At 47.9% G+C, this 18,590-nt stretch overlaps 1 protein-coding gene across 1 annotated transcript in view; it reads right to left on the bottom strand.

Moving 5' to 3' along the window:
- The window catches only part of EHD2 (EH domain containing 2), a 72,769-nt gene that overhangs the window by 35,409 nt on the left and 18,770 nt on the right, over nt 1-18,590 (bottom strand). The window contains exon 2 of the mRNA XM_077336558.1: nt 16,380-16,477. Within this exon, the coding sequence (XP_077192673.1) occupies nt 16,380-16,477 (98 nt within the window). The remainder of the gene's footprint in view (nt 1-16,379; nt 16,478-18,590) is intronic.

Raw genomic sequence — 18,590 nt, 5'->3', positions numbered from 1 at the left:
AAGTCCTAATAAAGGAAGGGGACTATGATCTTATGGGCATTACAGAAACCTGGAGGGATAACGCTCACAACTGAAATAATAGGATTGAGGGGTACAAATTATTTAAAAGGGACAGCTAAATAAAGAAGGGGGGAGGAGTAGCACTATATGTTAAGAACATATATACGTGAGGAAATACATGTGTCTGAGCATGAGAGTTAAGCTGAGACTTGGGCTAAAAATAAAAGGAGTAGGAAATAATATGGGGTATTATGGTGGGTGCCTGCTATAGACCGCCAGGTCAGGCAGAGGACTTGGATGAGATGTTCCTAGACCAGATTACAAAGTTCTCAAAGACATGAGACCTAGTGGTCATGGGAGAATTCCGTTACCCAGACATCTGTTGGAAGACCAGCTCTGCTAAAAATGAACAGTCCACTAAATTCTTGACTTGGCTTGCTGACAACTTCATTTCCCAGAAAGTGGAAGGGACAACCAGGGGGATCTGCTATTTTAGACTTGATTCTCACCAATGGGGAAGAACTGGTTGATGGAGTAAAAGTTGTGGTTGCACTTTATAATAGAGACCATGTGATTTTTGACTTTATGATCTTGGGGAAGAGAAAAGCTGTACATAGTCACACATACAGGCTGGACTTCAGAAGATCAAATTTTAACAAAGATAACTTTATCTTGGTCAGAGATGGAAGTCCAAGAAGGTCGGGAGTTTCTCAAAAGTGAAATACTGAAGGTGCAATTGCAGACAATTTCCTTGAAAACTGGGAGGAACCTAAAGAAACCAGTGTAACTCCATAAACAGTTTCAAAAAAATTGAATAATAAAAAAGATTCATTTAGGAAATGGAAGGAAGGCATTATAACCAAGGATCATAGAATCATAAAGTTGGAAGGGGCCATACAGGCCATCTAGCCCAACCCCCTGCTCAACACAGGATCAGCCCAAAGCATCCTAAAGCATCCAAGAAAAGTGTGTATCCAACCTTTGCTTGAAGACTGCCAGTGAGGGGGAGCTCACCACCTCCTTAGGCAGCCTATTCCACTGCTGAACTACTCTGACTGAAAAGTTTTTTCCTGATATCTAGCCTATATAATTGTAAAGGTAAAGGTAAAGGTATCCCCTGTGCAAGCACCGAGTCATGTCTGACCCTTGGGGTGACGCCCTCTAGCGTTTTCATGGCAGACTCAATACAGGGTGGTTTGCCAGTGCCTTCCCCAGTCATTACCGTTTAACCGCCAGCAAGCTGGGTACTCATTTTACCGACCTCGGAAGGATGGAAGGCTGAGTCAACCTTGAGCCGGCTGCTGGGATTGAACTCCCAACCTTATGGGCAGACAGCTTCAGACAGCATATTGCTGCCTTACCACTCTGCGCCACAAGAGGCTATATATCATTGTACTTGAAGTTTAAACCCATTACTGCGTGCCCTCTCCTCTGCAGCCAACAGAAACAGCATCCTGCCCTCATCCAAGTGACAACCTTTCAAATACTTAGAGGGCTATCATGTCCCTTCTCAACCTCCTTTTCTCTAGGCTGAACTTTATCTACGTCCTTCTTGAAGTGAGGCCTCCAGAACTGCACACAGTACTCCAGGTTTGGTCTGACCAGTGCTGTAAACAATGGGACTATGATATCTTGTGATTTTGATGTGATGCCCCTGTTGATACAGCCCAAAATGGCATTTGCCTTTTTTACTGCTGCATCACACTGCCTGCTCATATTTAGCTTACAATCCACAAGTACCCCAAGGTCTCGTTCACACACAGTGTTACCTAGAAGCGTGTCCCCCATCCAGTAGGCATGCTTTACACGGGATCGCAGGTGCGAGGTGGGGGGGGAAGAGCGCTGTGTGTGTGTGTGTTTGTGTGCCCGTGTGGGTGCAAGTGGTGGTGGAGCGCGGGGGGATCGCGGGTGCGATGTGGGGGGGAAGACTGCTCTGTTTGTGCATGCCCGTGTGGCTGCAAGTGGCAGCGGAGCGGGGGGGTCGCGGGGCGCAGTGGCTTGGGGAGGTGGAAGACCGCGTTGGGTGGGTGGGGGTGGGGGGAAGTGGCGGCGGAGCAGCCCCCCAGCTGAGGGGCGGACGGGATGTGAGGCCACGGGTCTGCGTATCTCCTGTCAGCGAGGCATCCTCCCGTCGTCGCCTCCACCCACTGCTGCCGCAGTTCCTCCCGGCCTGACGCGGCGAGAGTCGCAAAGCGCCTCTCGCTGCGTCAGGCCGCCGACCCAGGGAGCCCTCGGCAGTCGCGCGAAGCGCAGCTGCCGGGGGTTCCCTGCCTGGCGGGCTGACGCGGCGAGAGGCGCAAAGCGCCTCTCGCCGCGTCAGCCCACCGCCAACGAAACAAGCTCGCCGCCGCCGACCAGCCCGCCGCCGACCAGCCCGCCGCCGCAGGTCAGGACCTAGAGCCCGCTGCATTCCCCTGCAGCGGGCTTGATTACTAGTAAAAACCATAAAACCAAATGCCAATCCACTCTGGCAATGAGAAAAACTTTTAAAACCTCCTCTTCTTAAAATGTTCCCCCCCTCCTCCATCAGCGCCTCAGGATACCGTTCTCCAGGGGTGACAATAGTTCTTGGTTGTGTTTGTGGAAGGGCCCTGCGGTCTCCCACGCTCTGGCCTCAACCTAGCAGAAGAACTACATTTTACAGGCTCTGCAGAACTGTGAAAGCTCATGCAGGGCCCTCAGCTCTTTCAGGAGCTCATTCCACCTGGTTGGGGCCTGGACCAAAGAGGCCATGGCACTAGTCAAAGCCAGGAGAACCTCTTGTGGACCAGGAATCACCAACAGTACCTGCAGAACACAAGGCCCTCAGATATATGGGGCCCAGACCGTGAAGGGCATTGAAGGTCAAAACCAAAACATTGAACTTGGATGTGGACTGCAACTGGCAACCAGTGCAGCTGCCTCAGCACTTGCTAGAAATGGGCTCTCCAAGGTGTTCCAGTGAGGACCCTGGCTGCTGAATTTTCCCCAGCTGCAATTTCTGGGTCTCGCAAGAGTCTTCTCCAGCACCAGAGTTCAAAAGCCTCAATTCTTTGACGCTCGGCCTTCCTTATGGTCCAACTTTCACAGCCATACATTGCAACTGGGAAGACCACAGCCTTGACTAGACGCACTTTTGTTGGCAGGGTGATGTCTTTTAATTTCTTTGCTGCAGTCCCCATCTGCAGTGATCTTGGAGCCCAGAAAATAAAATCTGTCACTACCTCCATTTCTTCCCCATCTATTTGCCAGGAATTGAGAGGGCCGGATGCCATGATCTTCGTTTTCTTTATGTTGGGTTTCAAGCCAATTTTTGCACTCTCCTCCTTCACCCGCACCAACAGGCTCTTCACTTTCTGCCATTAGAATGGTATCATCTGCATATCTGAGGTTGTTGATATTTTTCCCTGCAATCTTGATCCCAATTTCTGACTCCTCTAACCCTGCCTTTCTCACCGCATACAAGTTAAATAGGCAAGGAGACAGTATACAGCCTTGCTGAACTCCTTTCTCAATTTTGAACCAATCAGTGATTTCACTGTTGCTTCTTGACCTGCATATAGGTTTCTCAAGAGACAAATAAGATGCTCTGGTATTCCCATCTCTTTAAGAACTTGCCACAGTTTGTTGTGCTCCACACAATCAAAGGCTTTAGCATAGTCAATGAAGCAGATGTTCTTCTGGAACTCTTCGAAATCCTGCCTGTACTTCAGGAAGTTCTCGGTCCACATATTGCTGGAACCTAGCTTGTAGGATTTGGAGCATAACTTTGCTAGCATGAGAAATTATTATTATTATTATTATTATTATTATTATTATTATTATTATTATTATTATTATTATTATTATTATTATTATTATTATTATTATTATTATTATTATTATTATTATTATTATTTAATTTTTAGACCGCCCTTCTCCCAATAGGTCTCAGGGCGGTTTACAACATAAATAGTTAAAACACAATAAAATCCCCATAAAAACCCTAGTTTCTGATGTGAAGGCTGAGGAGAAGGTACTCTGTATGCCAGTAGACCTTCCAACCCTACGTATAATGCAATAGAATCCACCCTCCAAAGCAGCTATTTTCCTAGTGGTAATCAATCTGGAGAGCAGTTGCCTGGAGAGCAGTTTTAATTCTGCAGGCCTAAATTGCAGGTTGACACACCACTATTGTGGCAATGAGTTCCGTGGCTCTCTGGCTGGTGTATTTGTGCCTAGTTCTCTGTCCTGGAAACTTCCTAGGGTTGGAAGGTCTACTGGCCTAGGTGGGGGTCCCTTACTTTCTGGATGCACCTTACCCCCCAACTCCTCCCCCCTGAACTCTTCCCAACCTAGAAGAACATTGCTTTTTAACACACCATGGTGATGTCACCCAGAAGTGATGGAACCCCAGGTCATCAGGGGTGTGTGACACTGGGTTTTGGGCAAAACCATGGGTTGAAGGAAATTCTGAATGAAATTCTGCCATAGAGTTTGGCCCTCTTTTTGCCTGACAAAGTGTGCCTTGAATCTCTAAAGCTCTTATCATGGAAATCTTGCTGTACTAGGCTCTAACTAGGGTAAGGTTAGGAAAAGTTGTGACTGCAAGACTGCTGTGCACGGTCAGTGTATGGCTTTTCCACATTTCCACTTAGCTCTGTTCCCAGTGGTGGGGTTTGCCTGGATTCTCAGCATAGTATAGGGTGAAATGTAAAGACACTGTGAGGAATGCATATTTCCCTGCATGATTAGTTGAGGATGCCCAGCAACTGAGAAATATTAGCCAAGAGGGGAGGAAGGAAGAAAGAGGGGGAGGGGGTGAGAGGGAGATCCCCCCCCACCCACTACAGGAATGCCAAGCCACCCCCTTAACCCATCAGCTGCAGAAAGCTGCCATGGGGGATGGGGGAACGCAGGAGTGTTCACATGGGTCAGCAGGAAAGCGCAAGAGAGTTCCCCTAACCCCACCCCATTGTCAACATGTCAGCTCCGGAAAGGAATGGAGTTTCCTTCTGTAGAACCAACAAAGGGTTAAAAACTGTACTTTGGGCAAAGCCTGTCCCTATCGAAGCCACCTGGTTCAGGGCTCTCCCTTCTCCAAAGGCAAAATTCTCTCTCTCTCTCTCTCTCTCTCTCTCTCTCTCTCTCTCTCTCTCTCTCTGCCACAGGCCATGGCTTCCATGCATATTGGATACTGCACTTTATGTGCATGTTAGCCACTATTTTTCACTGGGTTTGCCGGTGAGATGCAGAAAAACCCTACTCGCCAGTGGTGGCCGAGGGGCACGGGAAGCGCATTATCTGATGTGTGCAAAAGCAGCATGTTTCTGGCATGAACGTTTGGCCTGGAAAAGTGGTTTAACCCAATGGGATGGGGGAAGATCAAGAGTGTGTGGACCTTGGGAAGCAAGAGAACATGAACTGCTCCAAACCATCCCCTGGCCCCACTTCCCCCCATTTCTCCCTCCATGGCCCTTTCCAAGGCAAAAGCTGCCCCCTATGTTCCTTTTGGCCTTGCCATAGAGGGCCCTATGTGACCTTCCCCCGCATGCATGCTTCTCCAAATTCAACCCTGAAAAAATGTTTGCACATAAGGATAACCTTTGACCCTTTGATCTTTTGATGCTCACAGCCCACCCCCATTTCAGACATATATTTCCCTGGAATACTCGTGTGCAGGAATTGTTTTGTGTCACTTGAAAATTTGCACAGCAGCTGGTCCTAATAAAATGAACAGTCCAGAGAAGTACAGGGACTGGTTTGGGTCGGAATTCATTATCAGTAAAGTTTACTGGGTGATCCTAGGCCCTACCTCTCTGTCTGACCCGCTTTGTAGGGTTGGGATATACAGTTCCACAGTCTCACCCATGGAAATGTGACACATTTTACTGCTGTGAGTTGTTTTTACTATGTTTTTAGGGGGGGGGGATTATTGAGCAGGGGGCTGGACTAGATGGGCTGTATGACCCCTTCCAACTCTATGATTCCAGGGAAAACAAGGAGAGCTGTTTTTTGTACCCTGCTTTTTACTACCTGAAGGAGTCACCAAGCAGCTTCCAATTGCCTTCCCTTCCTCTCCCCACAACAGTGAGGCAACTGGGGCTGGGAGAGTTCTGAAAGAACTAAGACTTATCCAAGGTCACCCAGGAGGCTCCATGCGGAGAAGTCAGGAATCAAACCTGGGTGTAAACTGCATGGAGCTTTTATTCCAACCCCAGATCGATTCAGTCCCTGCCCTCTACACAGAATGTGATTTCCATTTGGATTTGGGGCAATTTAAATTTTTCTTCTGCAGCAAGAAGGATTGATCCGGAGTGACCCTACCTTTATTGTGCGATATCTTAGAGTGCTTTTAAGCCTCAATATTTAAAGGCTGTTTTGAATCTGGGCTCTCCCCCGTGGTAGAGGACCCGTGATTGGCCACAGGTGGTCATGTGACAAACTTGCCTTAAAGGAGAAGCCCCTAATTTCTCTCAACTTCTGTCGGTCCTGGATTTTTTCTCCCTTCTCTGCCTTTTTCGATCATCTCCCACCCACCCCCCTCCAAGAAAAGAAAGAGGCTCCCTGCTTGGCTTCTCCCCCCCCCCTTGAAGAAAAGAAGGAAAGAGGCTTCCCCCCCCCCCTTTCTGAACTACTCTAACCAGGTGCAGAAGACTTTCCTGGTTCAATGGGGAGGGGGGAGGAAGAGGAAGATCCGAGTTCAAAGCGATCTGAATTCAACAGGATTGACAATGGAATAAACAAAGTAAGTGCAGACTCTGCCCTGGTTCTCCAGATTAGAGGCTGCCGCTTTTAACCACTCACCACGCTGGCTCTCAGCAAGGGACCTTGAGATCTCCCAGAATTACAGGCTGCAGATATCAGTTCCCCTGGAGAAAATAGATGCTTTGGAGGGGGGGCTCTATGGTGTCCTACCTCACTGCATTCCCTGACCTCCCCAGGCTCCCTTCCAAAATATCCAGGAGTTTCCCAGCCTGGAGTTGGCAACTCTATAACCAGTTAGCCCTTGGTCCCTCTCAAGCTCTTTATCCCTTCAAAGACTTTCAAGCCTGTCTCCTTTTCAATCTTATGTCAACGCACACGCCCAATTCTAGACTTGAGAGCACCCTCTGACTCACCCTGGAATGCCGTGTGCATCTTGGAGCTGTTTTATCAGTGGACCCTCCCTCCCTCCCTCCCTCCCTCTATGGCACATTCTGTTCCCTCTCAATAGCCTCCTTTGTAGCCAATTCCTTCCTGCCCTTGCTAAATGTTTCCTTGCTGTTTGTAAGCAGTGGATGTCTTGGGCTGGCCTGGAAAACTAAACTTTCCAAGTTGGGGATCTACAGCACACGCACACACACACACACACACACACACACACACACACACTCCTGAAGCACTGCTTTTGATTGAATGAGCTGGAAACAGCCGATCAGCCTAACTCAGGGTCAAACAGGAGTGCCATAAATCCCTTACACTCCTAGCCTGCTTGGAACCAGTGGGATGGTCATAGAGATGTCAACCTCCAGGCAGGACCTGGGGATCCCTCAAATTACAGCTCGTCTCCCAACAACAGAGATCAGCTCCCCTGGAGAAAATGGATGGACTCTAGGGCATCCTACACCATGGAGGCCCCTCCCTAGGCTCCACCCTCAAATCTCCAGGATAGAGATTCCAGCCTCCAGGAGGGACCTGGGAATCCCCCCAGGAATTACATCTCGTCTCCCAACTACAGAGATAAGTTCCCTTGTAGACATGTTGGGGGGCTGCTCTTTTCTGCTTCTGTGCCTGCGTCTTTGAGTGACAGAAAGTTTACCTTGTAGACACCTTGTTTACCTTGTTTACCTTGTAGATAAGTTCCCTTGTAGACATGTTGGGGGGCTGCTCCCTTGTAGACATGTTGGGGGGCTGCTCTTTTCTGCTTCTGTGCCTGCGTCTTTGAGTGACAGAAAGTTTACCACCAAAAGCACAGGAGCAGAGGCTGGGGAGAAAGTTGGCAGCCTGAATCCAACCACAGGTTCCTGTACGCCTGGCCCAATTTCCCCCCCCCCCCCCCAAGGTGACCCACGCCCCTCCGGCTTCACGTCCTCCCCCTCCAGCTGCTTCCTTTGTTTTGACATGGATAGCACTAGAGTTTTCCTCAAAGCCAGGAGACTGAGTCAATGTTTACCCACCCGGCCTTGCAGACAGGGACACAATAGCAGGAGCTGCTTGAGAGGACTCCTGCCTGGTGATAGGCCAGGAAACCCCAGAGGAGGTGCCACAGTCCATGGGAGGGAGGAGGGGAAGGGACCAGAGTCTGCTCAGTGCTGAGTGGGCAGATGCGGATGCCAAAAAAAGCTGGCAAGACCTGCGGGCTCAGCTTCCATGAGAAGGCTGGGGCAATGCCCACTGGCTGCGTTTAAATATGCAAAGAAGGGGTACAAAACCAGCTGCTTGAAGAAGAAAGGTGCTGTGAGAAGAAAGTGGATGATCCCAAAAACACAACAAAGGAAAAAAGAATCTGTCCAATGGCTTAATCAAAATGTAAGAGTCTCTGTTATCTGTTATTATAATTTATAGAATCATAGAATCATAGAGTTGGAAGGGGCCATACAGGCCATCTAGTCCAACCCCCTGCTCAACGCAGGATTAGCCCTAAGCATCCTAAAGCATCCAAGAAAAGTGTGTATCCAACCTTTGCTTGAAGATTTCCAGTGAGGGGGAGCTCACCACCTCCTTAGACAGCCTATTCCACTGCTGAACTACACTGACTGTGAAAAACTTTTTCCTGATATCTAGCCTATATCGTTGTACTTGAAGTTTAAACCCATTACTGCGTGTCCTTTCCTCTGCAGCCAGCAGAAACAGCATCCTGCCCTCCTCCAAGTGACAACCTTTCAAATACTTAAAGAGGGCTATCATGTCCCCTCTCAACCTCCTTTTCTCCAGGCTGAACATTCCCAAGTCCCTCAACCTATCTTCATAGGGCTTGGTCCCATGGCCCCAGATCATCTTCGTCGCTCTCCTCTGTACCCTTTCAATTTTATCGATGTCCTTCTTGAAGTGAGGCCTCCAGAACTGCACACAGTACTCCAGGTGTGGTCTGACCAGTGCCGTATACAATGGGACTATGACATCTTGTGATTTTGATGTGATGCCTCTGTTGATACAGCCCAAAATGGCATTTGCCTTTTTTACCGCTGCATCACACTGCCTGCTCATGTTTAGTTTACAATCCACAAGTACCCCAAGGTCTCGTTCACACACAGTGCTACCTAGAAGCGTATCCCCCATGCAGTAGGCATGCTTTTCATTTTTCTGACCCAGATGCAGAACTTTACACTTATCTTTATTAAATTGCATCTTGTTCTCATTTGCCCATTTTTCCATTGTGTTCAGATCTCGTTGAACTCTGTCTCTATCTTCCGGAGTATTTGCCAGTCCTCCCAATTTGGTGTCATCTGCAAACTTGATGAGTAGTCCCTCCACCCCCTCATCTTGGATTTTACTTGGATTTTAGTAAAGCTTTTGACGAAGTTCCCCATGATGTTCTGATGGATAAGTTGAAGGACTGCAATCTGGATTTTCAGATAGTTAGGTGGATAGGGAATTGGTTAGAGAACCGCACTCAAAGAGTTGTTGTCAATGGTGTTTCATCAGACTGGAGAGAGGTGAGTAGCCGGGTACCTCAGGGCTTGGTGCTCGGCCCGGTACTTTTTAACATATTTATTAATGATCTAGATGAGGGGGTGGAGGGACTACTCATCAAGTTTGCAGATGACACCAAATTGGGAGGACTGGCAAATACTCCGGAAGATAGAGACAGAGTTCAACGAGATCTGAACACAATGGAAAAATGGGCAAATGAGAACAACATGCAGTTTAATAAAGATAAGTGTAAAGTTCTGCACCCCCTTCAAGGATCGCTGCCTTGTTGTGGCAAGGGGGCTTGCGTAGTTCAGTGAAGCTATGAGCTATACCGTGCAAGGCCACCCAAGATGGACAGGTCATAGCTGAGAGCTCTGACAAAAGGTGATCCACTGGAGAAGGAAATGGCAAACCACTCCAGTATCTTTGCCATGAAAACTCTATGGACAGTTCCAATAGGCATAACGATATGACGCCGGAAGATGAGCCCCTCAGGTCGGAAGGTGTCCAATATGCTACTGGGGATGAGCAGACGGCTAGTACGAGTAGCGCCAGAATGAATGAAGCGACTGGGCCAAAGCCGAAAGGACGCTCAGTTGTGGAAGTAACTGGTGGCGAAAAGACAGTCCGATGCTGTAAATATTTTTATTCCATAGGAACCTGGAACGTCAGATCCATGAATCAAGGCAAGCTGGACGTGGCCAAACAAGAAATGACAAGACTGAACAACGACATTTTAGGAATCGGTGAACTAAAATGGACAGGAATGGGTGAATTTAATTCAGATGACCATCAGGTATACTACTGTGGACAAGAATCTCGCAGAAGAAATGGAGTAGCTTTCATAATCAATAAGAGAGTAGGAAAAGCAGTCTTGGTATACAATCCCCAAAATGACAGAATGATCTCAGTTCGAATCCAAGGCAAACCAGTCAACATCACAGTGATCCAGGTCTATGCCCCAACCACTGCTGCTGAAGAGGATGGAGTTGATCAGTTCTATGAAGCCCTACAACACCTTCTAGAAGCAACGCCAAAAAATGATGTGCTTATCATCATGGGGGATTGGAATGCTAAAGTAGGAAGCCAAAAGATAACCGGGATAACAGGCAAGTTTGGCCTTGGAGTACAAAATGAAGCAGACCACAGGCTGGTAGAATTTTGTCAAGAGAATACAATGGTCATAGCAAACACTCTTTTCCAACAACCCAAGAGACGACTCTACACATGGACATCACCAGACGGTCAACACAGAAATCAGATTGACTATGTGCTCTGCAGCCAAAGATGGAAAAGTTCTATCCAGTCAATAAAAACAAGACCAGGAGCTGATTGTGGTTCAGATCATCAGCTTCTTGTTGCAAAATTTAGGCTTAAATTGAAGAAAGTAGGGAAAAGCACTAGGCCACTCAGGTATGAACTAAATCATATCCCCGACGAATACACAGTAGAGGTGACAAATAGATTTAAGGAATTACATCTGATAGACAGTGCCTGAAGAACTATGGATGGAGGTTCGCAACATTGTACAAGAGGTAGCAACTAAAACCATCCCAAAGAAAAAGAAATGCAAGAAATCAAAATGGCTGTCTGAGGAAGCTTTACAAATAGCTAAGGAGAGAAGGGAAGTGAAAGGCAAGGGAGAAAGAGAAAGATACACCCAATTGAATGCAGAATTCCAGAGAAAAGCTTGAAGAGATAAGAATGCTTTCTTAAATGAACAGTGCAAACAAATAGAAGAAAACAATAGAATGGGGAGGACCAGAGATCTTTTCAAGAAAATTGGAAATATGAAGAGAACGTTTCATGCAAAGTTGGGTATGATAAGGGACCAAAATGGTAGGGACCTCACAGAAGCAGAAGAGATTAAACAAAGGTGGCAAAATTATACAGAACAACTATACAAGAGCGAGCTTAACATCCCTGATAACCACAGTGGGGTAGTTACTGACCTGGAGCCAGACATCCTGGAATGTGAAGTCAAATGGGCCTTAGGAAGTCTGAGCAACAATAAAGCTAGTGGTGGTGACAGCATTCCAGTTGAACTATTCAAAATCTTAAAGGACGATGCAGTAAAAGTGCTACACTCAATATGCCAGCAAATTTGGAAAACTCAACAATGGCCACAGGATTGGAAAAGGTCAGTTTACATTCCAATCCCAAAGAAGGGCAATGCCAAAGAATGTTCAAACTACCGCACCATTGCACTCATTTCTCATGCTAGCAAAGTTACGCTCAAAATCCTACAAGCTAGGCTCCAGCAATATGTGGACCGAGAACTTCCAGAAGTACAGGCAGGATTTCGAAGAGGCAGAGGAACTAGAGATCAAATTGCCAACATACGCTGGATCATGGAGAAAGCTAGGGAGTATCAGAAGAACGTCTACTTCTGCTTCATTGACTATGCTAAAGCCTTTGATTGTGTGGAACACAACAAATTGTGGCAAGTTCTTAAAGAGATGGGAATACCAGAGCATCTTATTTGTCTCTTGAGAAATTTATATGCAGGTCAAGAAGCAACAGTGAGAACTGAACATGGAATCACTGACTGGTTCAAAATTGAGAAAGGAGTTCGGCAAGGCTGTATACTGTCGCCTTGCCTATTTAACTTGTATGCAGAGCACATCATGAGAAATGCAGGATTAGAGGAGTCACAAATTGGGATCAAGATTGCAGGGAGAAATATCAACAACCTCAGATATGCAGATGATACCACTCTAATGGCAGAAAGTGAAGAGGAACTAAAGAGCCTGTTGATGCGGGTGAAGGAGGAGAGTGCAAAAGTTGGCTTGAAACTCAACATCAAGAAAACAAAGATCATGGCATCCGGCCCTCTCAATTCCTGGCAAATAGATGGGGAAGAAATGGAGATAGTGACAGATTTTATTTTCCTAGGCTCCAAGATCACTGTAGATGGGGACTGCAGCAAAGAAATTAAAAGACGCTTGCTCCTGGGGAGGAAAGCTATGGCAAATCTAGACAGCATCCTAAAAAGCAGAGACATCACCCTGCCAACAAAAGTGCGTTTAGTCAAGGCTATGGTCTTCCCAGTTGCAATGTATGGCTGCGAAAGTTGGACCATAAGGAAGGCCGAGCGTCAAAGAATTGAGGCTTTTGAACTCTGGTGCTGGAGAAGACTCTTGCGAGTCCCTTGGGCTGCAAGGTGAACAAACCGGTCAGTCCTAGAGGAGATCAACCCAGACTGCTCTTTAGAAGGCCAGATCCTGAAGATGAAACTCAAATACTATGGCTACCTCATGAGAAGGAAGGACTCCCTGGAGAAGAGCCTAATGCTGGGAGCGATCGAGGGCAAAAGAAGAAGGGGAGGACAGAGAATGAGGTGGCTGGATGGAGTCACTGAAGCTGTAGGTGCAAACTTAAATGGACTATGGGGAATGGTAGAGGACAGGAAGGCCTGGAGGATCATTGTCCATGGGGTCGCGATGGGTCGGATACGACTTCGCACATAACAACAACAACAAAGTTCTGCATCTGGGTCAGAAAAATGAAAAGCATGCCTACTGGATGGGGGATACGCTTCTAGGTAACACTGTGTGTGAACAAGACCTTGGGGTACTTGTGGATTGTGCCATTTTGGGCTGTATCAACAGAGGCATCACATCAAAATCACAAGATGTCATAGTCCCATTGTATACGGCACTGGTCAGACCACATCTTGAGTACTGTGTGCAGTTCTGGAGGCCTCACTTCAAGAAGGACGTAGATAAAATTGAAAGGGTACAGAGGAGAGTGACGAAGATGATCTGGGGCCAAGGGACCAAGCCCTATGAAGATAGGTTGAGGGACTTGGGAATGTTCAGCCTGGAGAAAAGGAAGTTGAGAGGGGACATGATAGCCCTCTTTAAGTATTTGAAAGGTTGTCACGTGGAGGAGGGCAGGATGCTGTTTCTGTTGGCTGCAGAGGAGAGGACACGCAGTAATGGGTAGTACAACGATATAGGCTAGATATCAGGGGGAAAAATTTCACAGTCAGAGTAGTTCAGCAGTGGAATAGGCTGCCTAAGGAGGTGGTGAGCTCCCCCTCACTGGCAGTCTTCAAGCAAAGGTTGGATACACACTTTTCTTTAGGATGCTAGAGCTAATCCTGCGTTGAGCAGGGGGTTGGACTAAATGGCCTGTATGGCCCCTTCCAACTCTATGATTCTATGATTCTATGGTCTCGCCACGACTATGCCCATGACGCCAATATCCACAGACTTCTTAAAGTGGCCTCCTTCTTTTCTCCTCGGTTTCTGTTGCACCAGACAGTCAGGGGAGCACGGCTGGCTTCATGGCCGTTCCGAATTCGTCCAAAATAGCACAATGGTTACTAATTGAAATCGCTACAGTTTTGCCGTTATGCACAACGTCGTTGACAACCTGCAACACTACTGAAGCCTATCCGCAAAAAGCGCTTTGTTGTAGCGCTTTCAGGGAAATCCCAAAAAGTGGATTCACCCTCCGGAAAGCGCTACACTCCTGCAACCAATCTGCAACACTAGCGGGAAAGTTCTGTGCGTTACCATTGTTGCGGTTTCTGCAAAGTCCCTCCCCCTGGCTCTCTCCTCTGATCTTCCAGCGAAGCGATCGCCATTTTTTTTTCTCCGAGCGAGCGGAGATCAACGCACTGGCAAGCCTTCGTTTACCCAGTGAGGCTTCCCCGGCTGCAGTCCCTCTGTTTAAAGTCACCAAGCACAAGCATCTCAGAGGCCTGTTTGCTGGTTTATTTTCACTTTATTTTTCACACTATTTTCGGCCGAAAATCTCACCCGTGAGGGGGTGGGGAATTTTTTTTTCCACTCGGGGAGGAGCGTGGCAACGATGAAACGGCAGCTCAAACACCACCTGCTAGCTGGATGGGTCTCTCCGCTGCAACGAATCAACGCATATTTGTTGCAATGTTTGTGTGTGTTTTTTTTTAAACCTTCCTTAAAGCGAAAGGGGCTGTTTGGGAGCATGATAACGGCCGCCCATTGGCTGCTTGACGGCCAGGGGCGGGACACAGCTCAGCAATAGCGCTTCCTTTCTAGAAATTTTTGCCGAGACCGGAACACTGTGGGAAACGATAGAAACACAACTGGATTCCACTACAAAGGTAGGTATGCATAACGACGAATTCCAGTATTTAAAATGGCGATTTTCGTTCCGCAAACAATTTGCTACATGGATCCCGGTGCGGAATGGCCCTCAGAGTTCCTCCGTGGATCTCCGAGCCAGCAACTCTTTGTTTGTTTTCTCTGGGTGGGGCGAGCTGCTTGCACCACCTTTCTGCCGGGTCACATTCTTGCGCCATCAGCCATTGGATCATGCACTTTCCAGTGTGCTTCTGCAGCTGCGTCTTGTGGTGCAGTGCAGGGTCCTCAGCTGCTACATTGCCTTGAGAATACCTAACCCAATGTCTGCAGTCGACTCCAATCTCTTCCATGGGGCTTACTCCTAGGGCACTTCCAAGCAAGGGGGACAGTCTCTGCCACGGCGCCCTGCTGCGGGGGGGGGGGCTCTTGGCAGCCCCCGCGCCAACTGCCCTTCCCAGGCCAAGGGGATGCTGTCTACCGCCGTACCCTGCACCCCTGACTGCAGACCTTCCCGCACCAGCGCTTGCCTCTCTCGCCCAGGCACCCTTCTCCGCCGCGCCAGATTGCTCGAAGTAAACAACGATTACAAGGTGCGCTGCGGTAGGGGGCCCTTCCCCCATCCCTTCTCCTTGGCCCTTCTCCCCTTTCAAAGTCCATTTTACAAATGGGCTTTGCTGCTAGTTATAATAATAAAAAGATAACAGAGACTCTTACATTTTGATTAAGCCAGACAGATTCTTTTTTCCTTTGTTGTTTGAAGAAGAAAGAGCTTTATTGTGAAGAGAAATAACTTTGGAAAAAAGAAAGGAGAGAGAGAGAGAGAGAGTCCAGTCTACTAACTTGTTTCTCTTCTTTAGCTTCAATAGCTTTATTTAGAAGGGAAATAACTTTGTTGAGAAAGAGAGGAGAGAGATGGTTCTAACAGTCTGACTGACTATTGCTCTTCTTGGGGCCATCAGAGAGGAAGAGTGCTCAAAGGAACAGGAAGTCTCCAATCATTTGAAAAATATCAGGAAATCTCTAATCTAAATAAGCCAGCTACATATCTCTTCTGCTGTGCCCTGTAGGTTCTTCATATGCTGTCGAATCATGCATGCTATCTCTCTGGCATATTTCACCTGTGCCAACAGTGCTTTTAGAGCTATAACTACATAAGGCAAAACTCAGCTTTTTTTGGGGGGGGGGCCCTCATGATCATGCAGAGTTGTACACATGGAGGCTTTGCAGCTGAATGCATAGATGCCGGGGTGGGGGGCAAGTGGGGGCAATTGTCCTCCTCCTCCACCTGTTCGCTGCTTGCTGGATGTTGTCTGAAAGGGGCACCAATCATGCAGGGATAGCCAAAGTCATCAAGGTCAAATAAGTCTACAGATACAACCTGGAGTTTCTGGATACAATTTCTACCCTATTCCAGTCCGTTGGAAGAATATCTGGAGCAGGGGTCCATCAGTGGCTCTTAGATGTGAAATATGGATGGAGCACACGGTTTGGGGCAGGGATGCTCTGTATTCTTGTTGCCTGGGGAAAAACACTGGGGGGGGGGGGGCTTCTGGAGTTCTGGACCTGCTGCTGGACCTCCTGATGGCCCCTGAGTTTTTTGGCCACTGTGTGACTTGGAATGTTGGCTTGGATGGGCCATGGGCCTGATCCAGCATGGCTTCTTTTAAGTTCTTCTGAGCCAGTAGACCCCATCAACTGCCTCCCCCCCCCTACCCAAATACCCCACCTTACCTCGACTCACGCGCTGTTTGGCACCTGACAGGATCCCTGGGGTGTCGATAAGGCTGATGCTCTCCAGCACTTGGTTGGGCAAGTGGGCGCACATAAACCTACAGAAAAGAGAGGCAGCTGGTCAGGGGGAAGAGAGGTAATGGTAACTCTGAGGAGCCCGCACACAGTGTGGGGCAAGCCAGGATAACTGAGCTTTTTTTTTCATATACCAGAGCAGTCAAGTCACAGGTGACTTGTAGTCAAGGTGAACAGACATGGTTTGCCACTGCCTGCCTCTGCAGAGCGACCCTGGACTTCCTTGGTGGTATCCCACCCAAGTGCTAATGAGGGACAACCCTGCTGAGCTTCCAAGACCTGAGAAGGTCAAGCTAACCTGGGCCAGCTAGGTACTGTCAGAATGCTCAAATTCCCAATAAGCTAAACTTCTGTATTTGCAAGTTTCTTTAATCAGGGATGAAGACATCCAGTACAAATACATAGTCAGAACTAACACTCTTAGGCTTGAGCCAGGTATATTAAACAGAGAAACACATCTTCCCTTCCCCTTGGGAATGTAATAAAATGCATTTCAAAGAAAGACGAAACACAGCAGATAACCTAACTACAAATGGGGAAACCAACATGTTAGGTGGGAGAAAGAAGTTACATGGGAGGGAGAAGGAGGTGAGGAACTGCAGTGGGAAACTAGCAGTTGTAAACCAAACAACGGGAAATAACCTTGAGGTGCCAGAAGTGGGCAGATGAGAAGCATCACAAGGCAAGCATCAATCCTGGGGCAACAATCAATCATGGCAGAAGAACCAGGGGGATTCTGACATTCTACCCCTCAAAGAAGGCCCCTCTCCCTTCTCAGCCACCCACAGCCATGTTGAAGGGGCCAGGGTTACATTGGAAAGCATCATGGAAGGCCTGCACTACTTTGGATGCGTGAACATGGTCAGCCACCACCCCCTCCAAGATTTGGTGGACTTCATAGTGAGTGTGTTTATCCACAAGGACAGTGGAAGCCGGGTGCCATTTATCCGGGGCGGGCACTCTCCGCAGAAGGCTGGAATGAAACACAGGGTGAACACTTTTGTAAGTCTTTGGAAGACCAAGTTCTACAGTCACATTGTTAATCACCTTAACCACTTAAAAAGGACCCACAAAATACAAGCTCAGTTTCCAAGAAGGCTGCTGACAGCGTAGATGCTTGGTGGAAAGGTAGGCTTCATCCCCTACTTTCATGCAGGGGGTGGGGCTGTGGTGTTTTTCAGCATGATGTTTATAATCCATCTTGGCCAGCACCTGAACAATGTGTGCCCAAGCATCACGAATTTGGGCAGCCCACACTTTCAAGTCCAGGGGGCTTTCCGGAGTTCGGGTCCAGGTGGGGGCTGCCAGCAAGTTGGTCTTGTAGACAACGTTAAATAGGGAGACCATCATAGTGGAGTGAGCCCCATTATTGTAAGCAAACTCAGCCAAAGGGAGCAGGGAAAACCAATCAGTTAGTTGGTAGTTAATAAAGCATTGGAGGTACTGCTCCAGCACCTGGTTGACCCATTCAGTTTGCCCATTGGATTCAGGGTTGTTCTACCACCAATAGTTTGAGGAGCTCCCTCCAGAATTTGGCAACTAATTGAGCCCCTCAGTTGAACAAACAACGTGTGGACACACAGTGGAGTTTGAACATGTGTTGCATGAACAGGGAATCCAACTTCGGAGTGGTGGGTGCCATGGCACAAGGGATGAAGTGTGCTTGCTTGGAAAAGGCATTCACCACCACACAAATCACCATTTTCCCATGGGTGGGGGGAAGGTCGGTAATAAAGTCCATGGTAATCTCCCTCCACGGACACACGGGAGTTCCTAACGGCTGCAACAAACCCTTTGGTTTCCCCCCCCCCCGGAGTTTTGGCGGTTATGCAGATAGCGCACCTTTTGACATAAGCCTCCACATTTGAGTGCAATGAAGGCCATCAGTAATATCTCTGGACTAAAAATACAAAATGCCCTGTAGGCTTGGAATCATGACATAACTTGAGCACTTATTCTCATGCTTTGGCTGGAACATAAAGCCTTCCCACTTTGCAAAATATCCCCTCCTTCTCTTGTAAACTAAAGCTGAGATGTTGGAATTCACTGTCTCCTCCCTGGTCCTTCTGGGGCCAACCTCATGGGGTGGAATCTCACTGTGATGCCTTGCTCCACATCACAGTGGCTAGCCCCAAA

Source organism: Paroedura picta, chromosome 5 (genome assembly GCF_049243985.1).
Source record: "Paroedura picta isolate Pp20150507F chromosome 5, Ppicta_v3.0, whole genome shotgun sequence".
Lineage (NCBI taxonomy): Eukaryota > Metazoa > Chordata > Lepidosauria > Squamata > Gekkonidae > Paroedura > Paroedura picta.
Note: the sequence above shows the minus strand (reverse complement) of the source record. Positions and strands in the feature narration are given on the sequence as shown.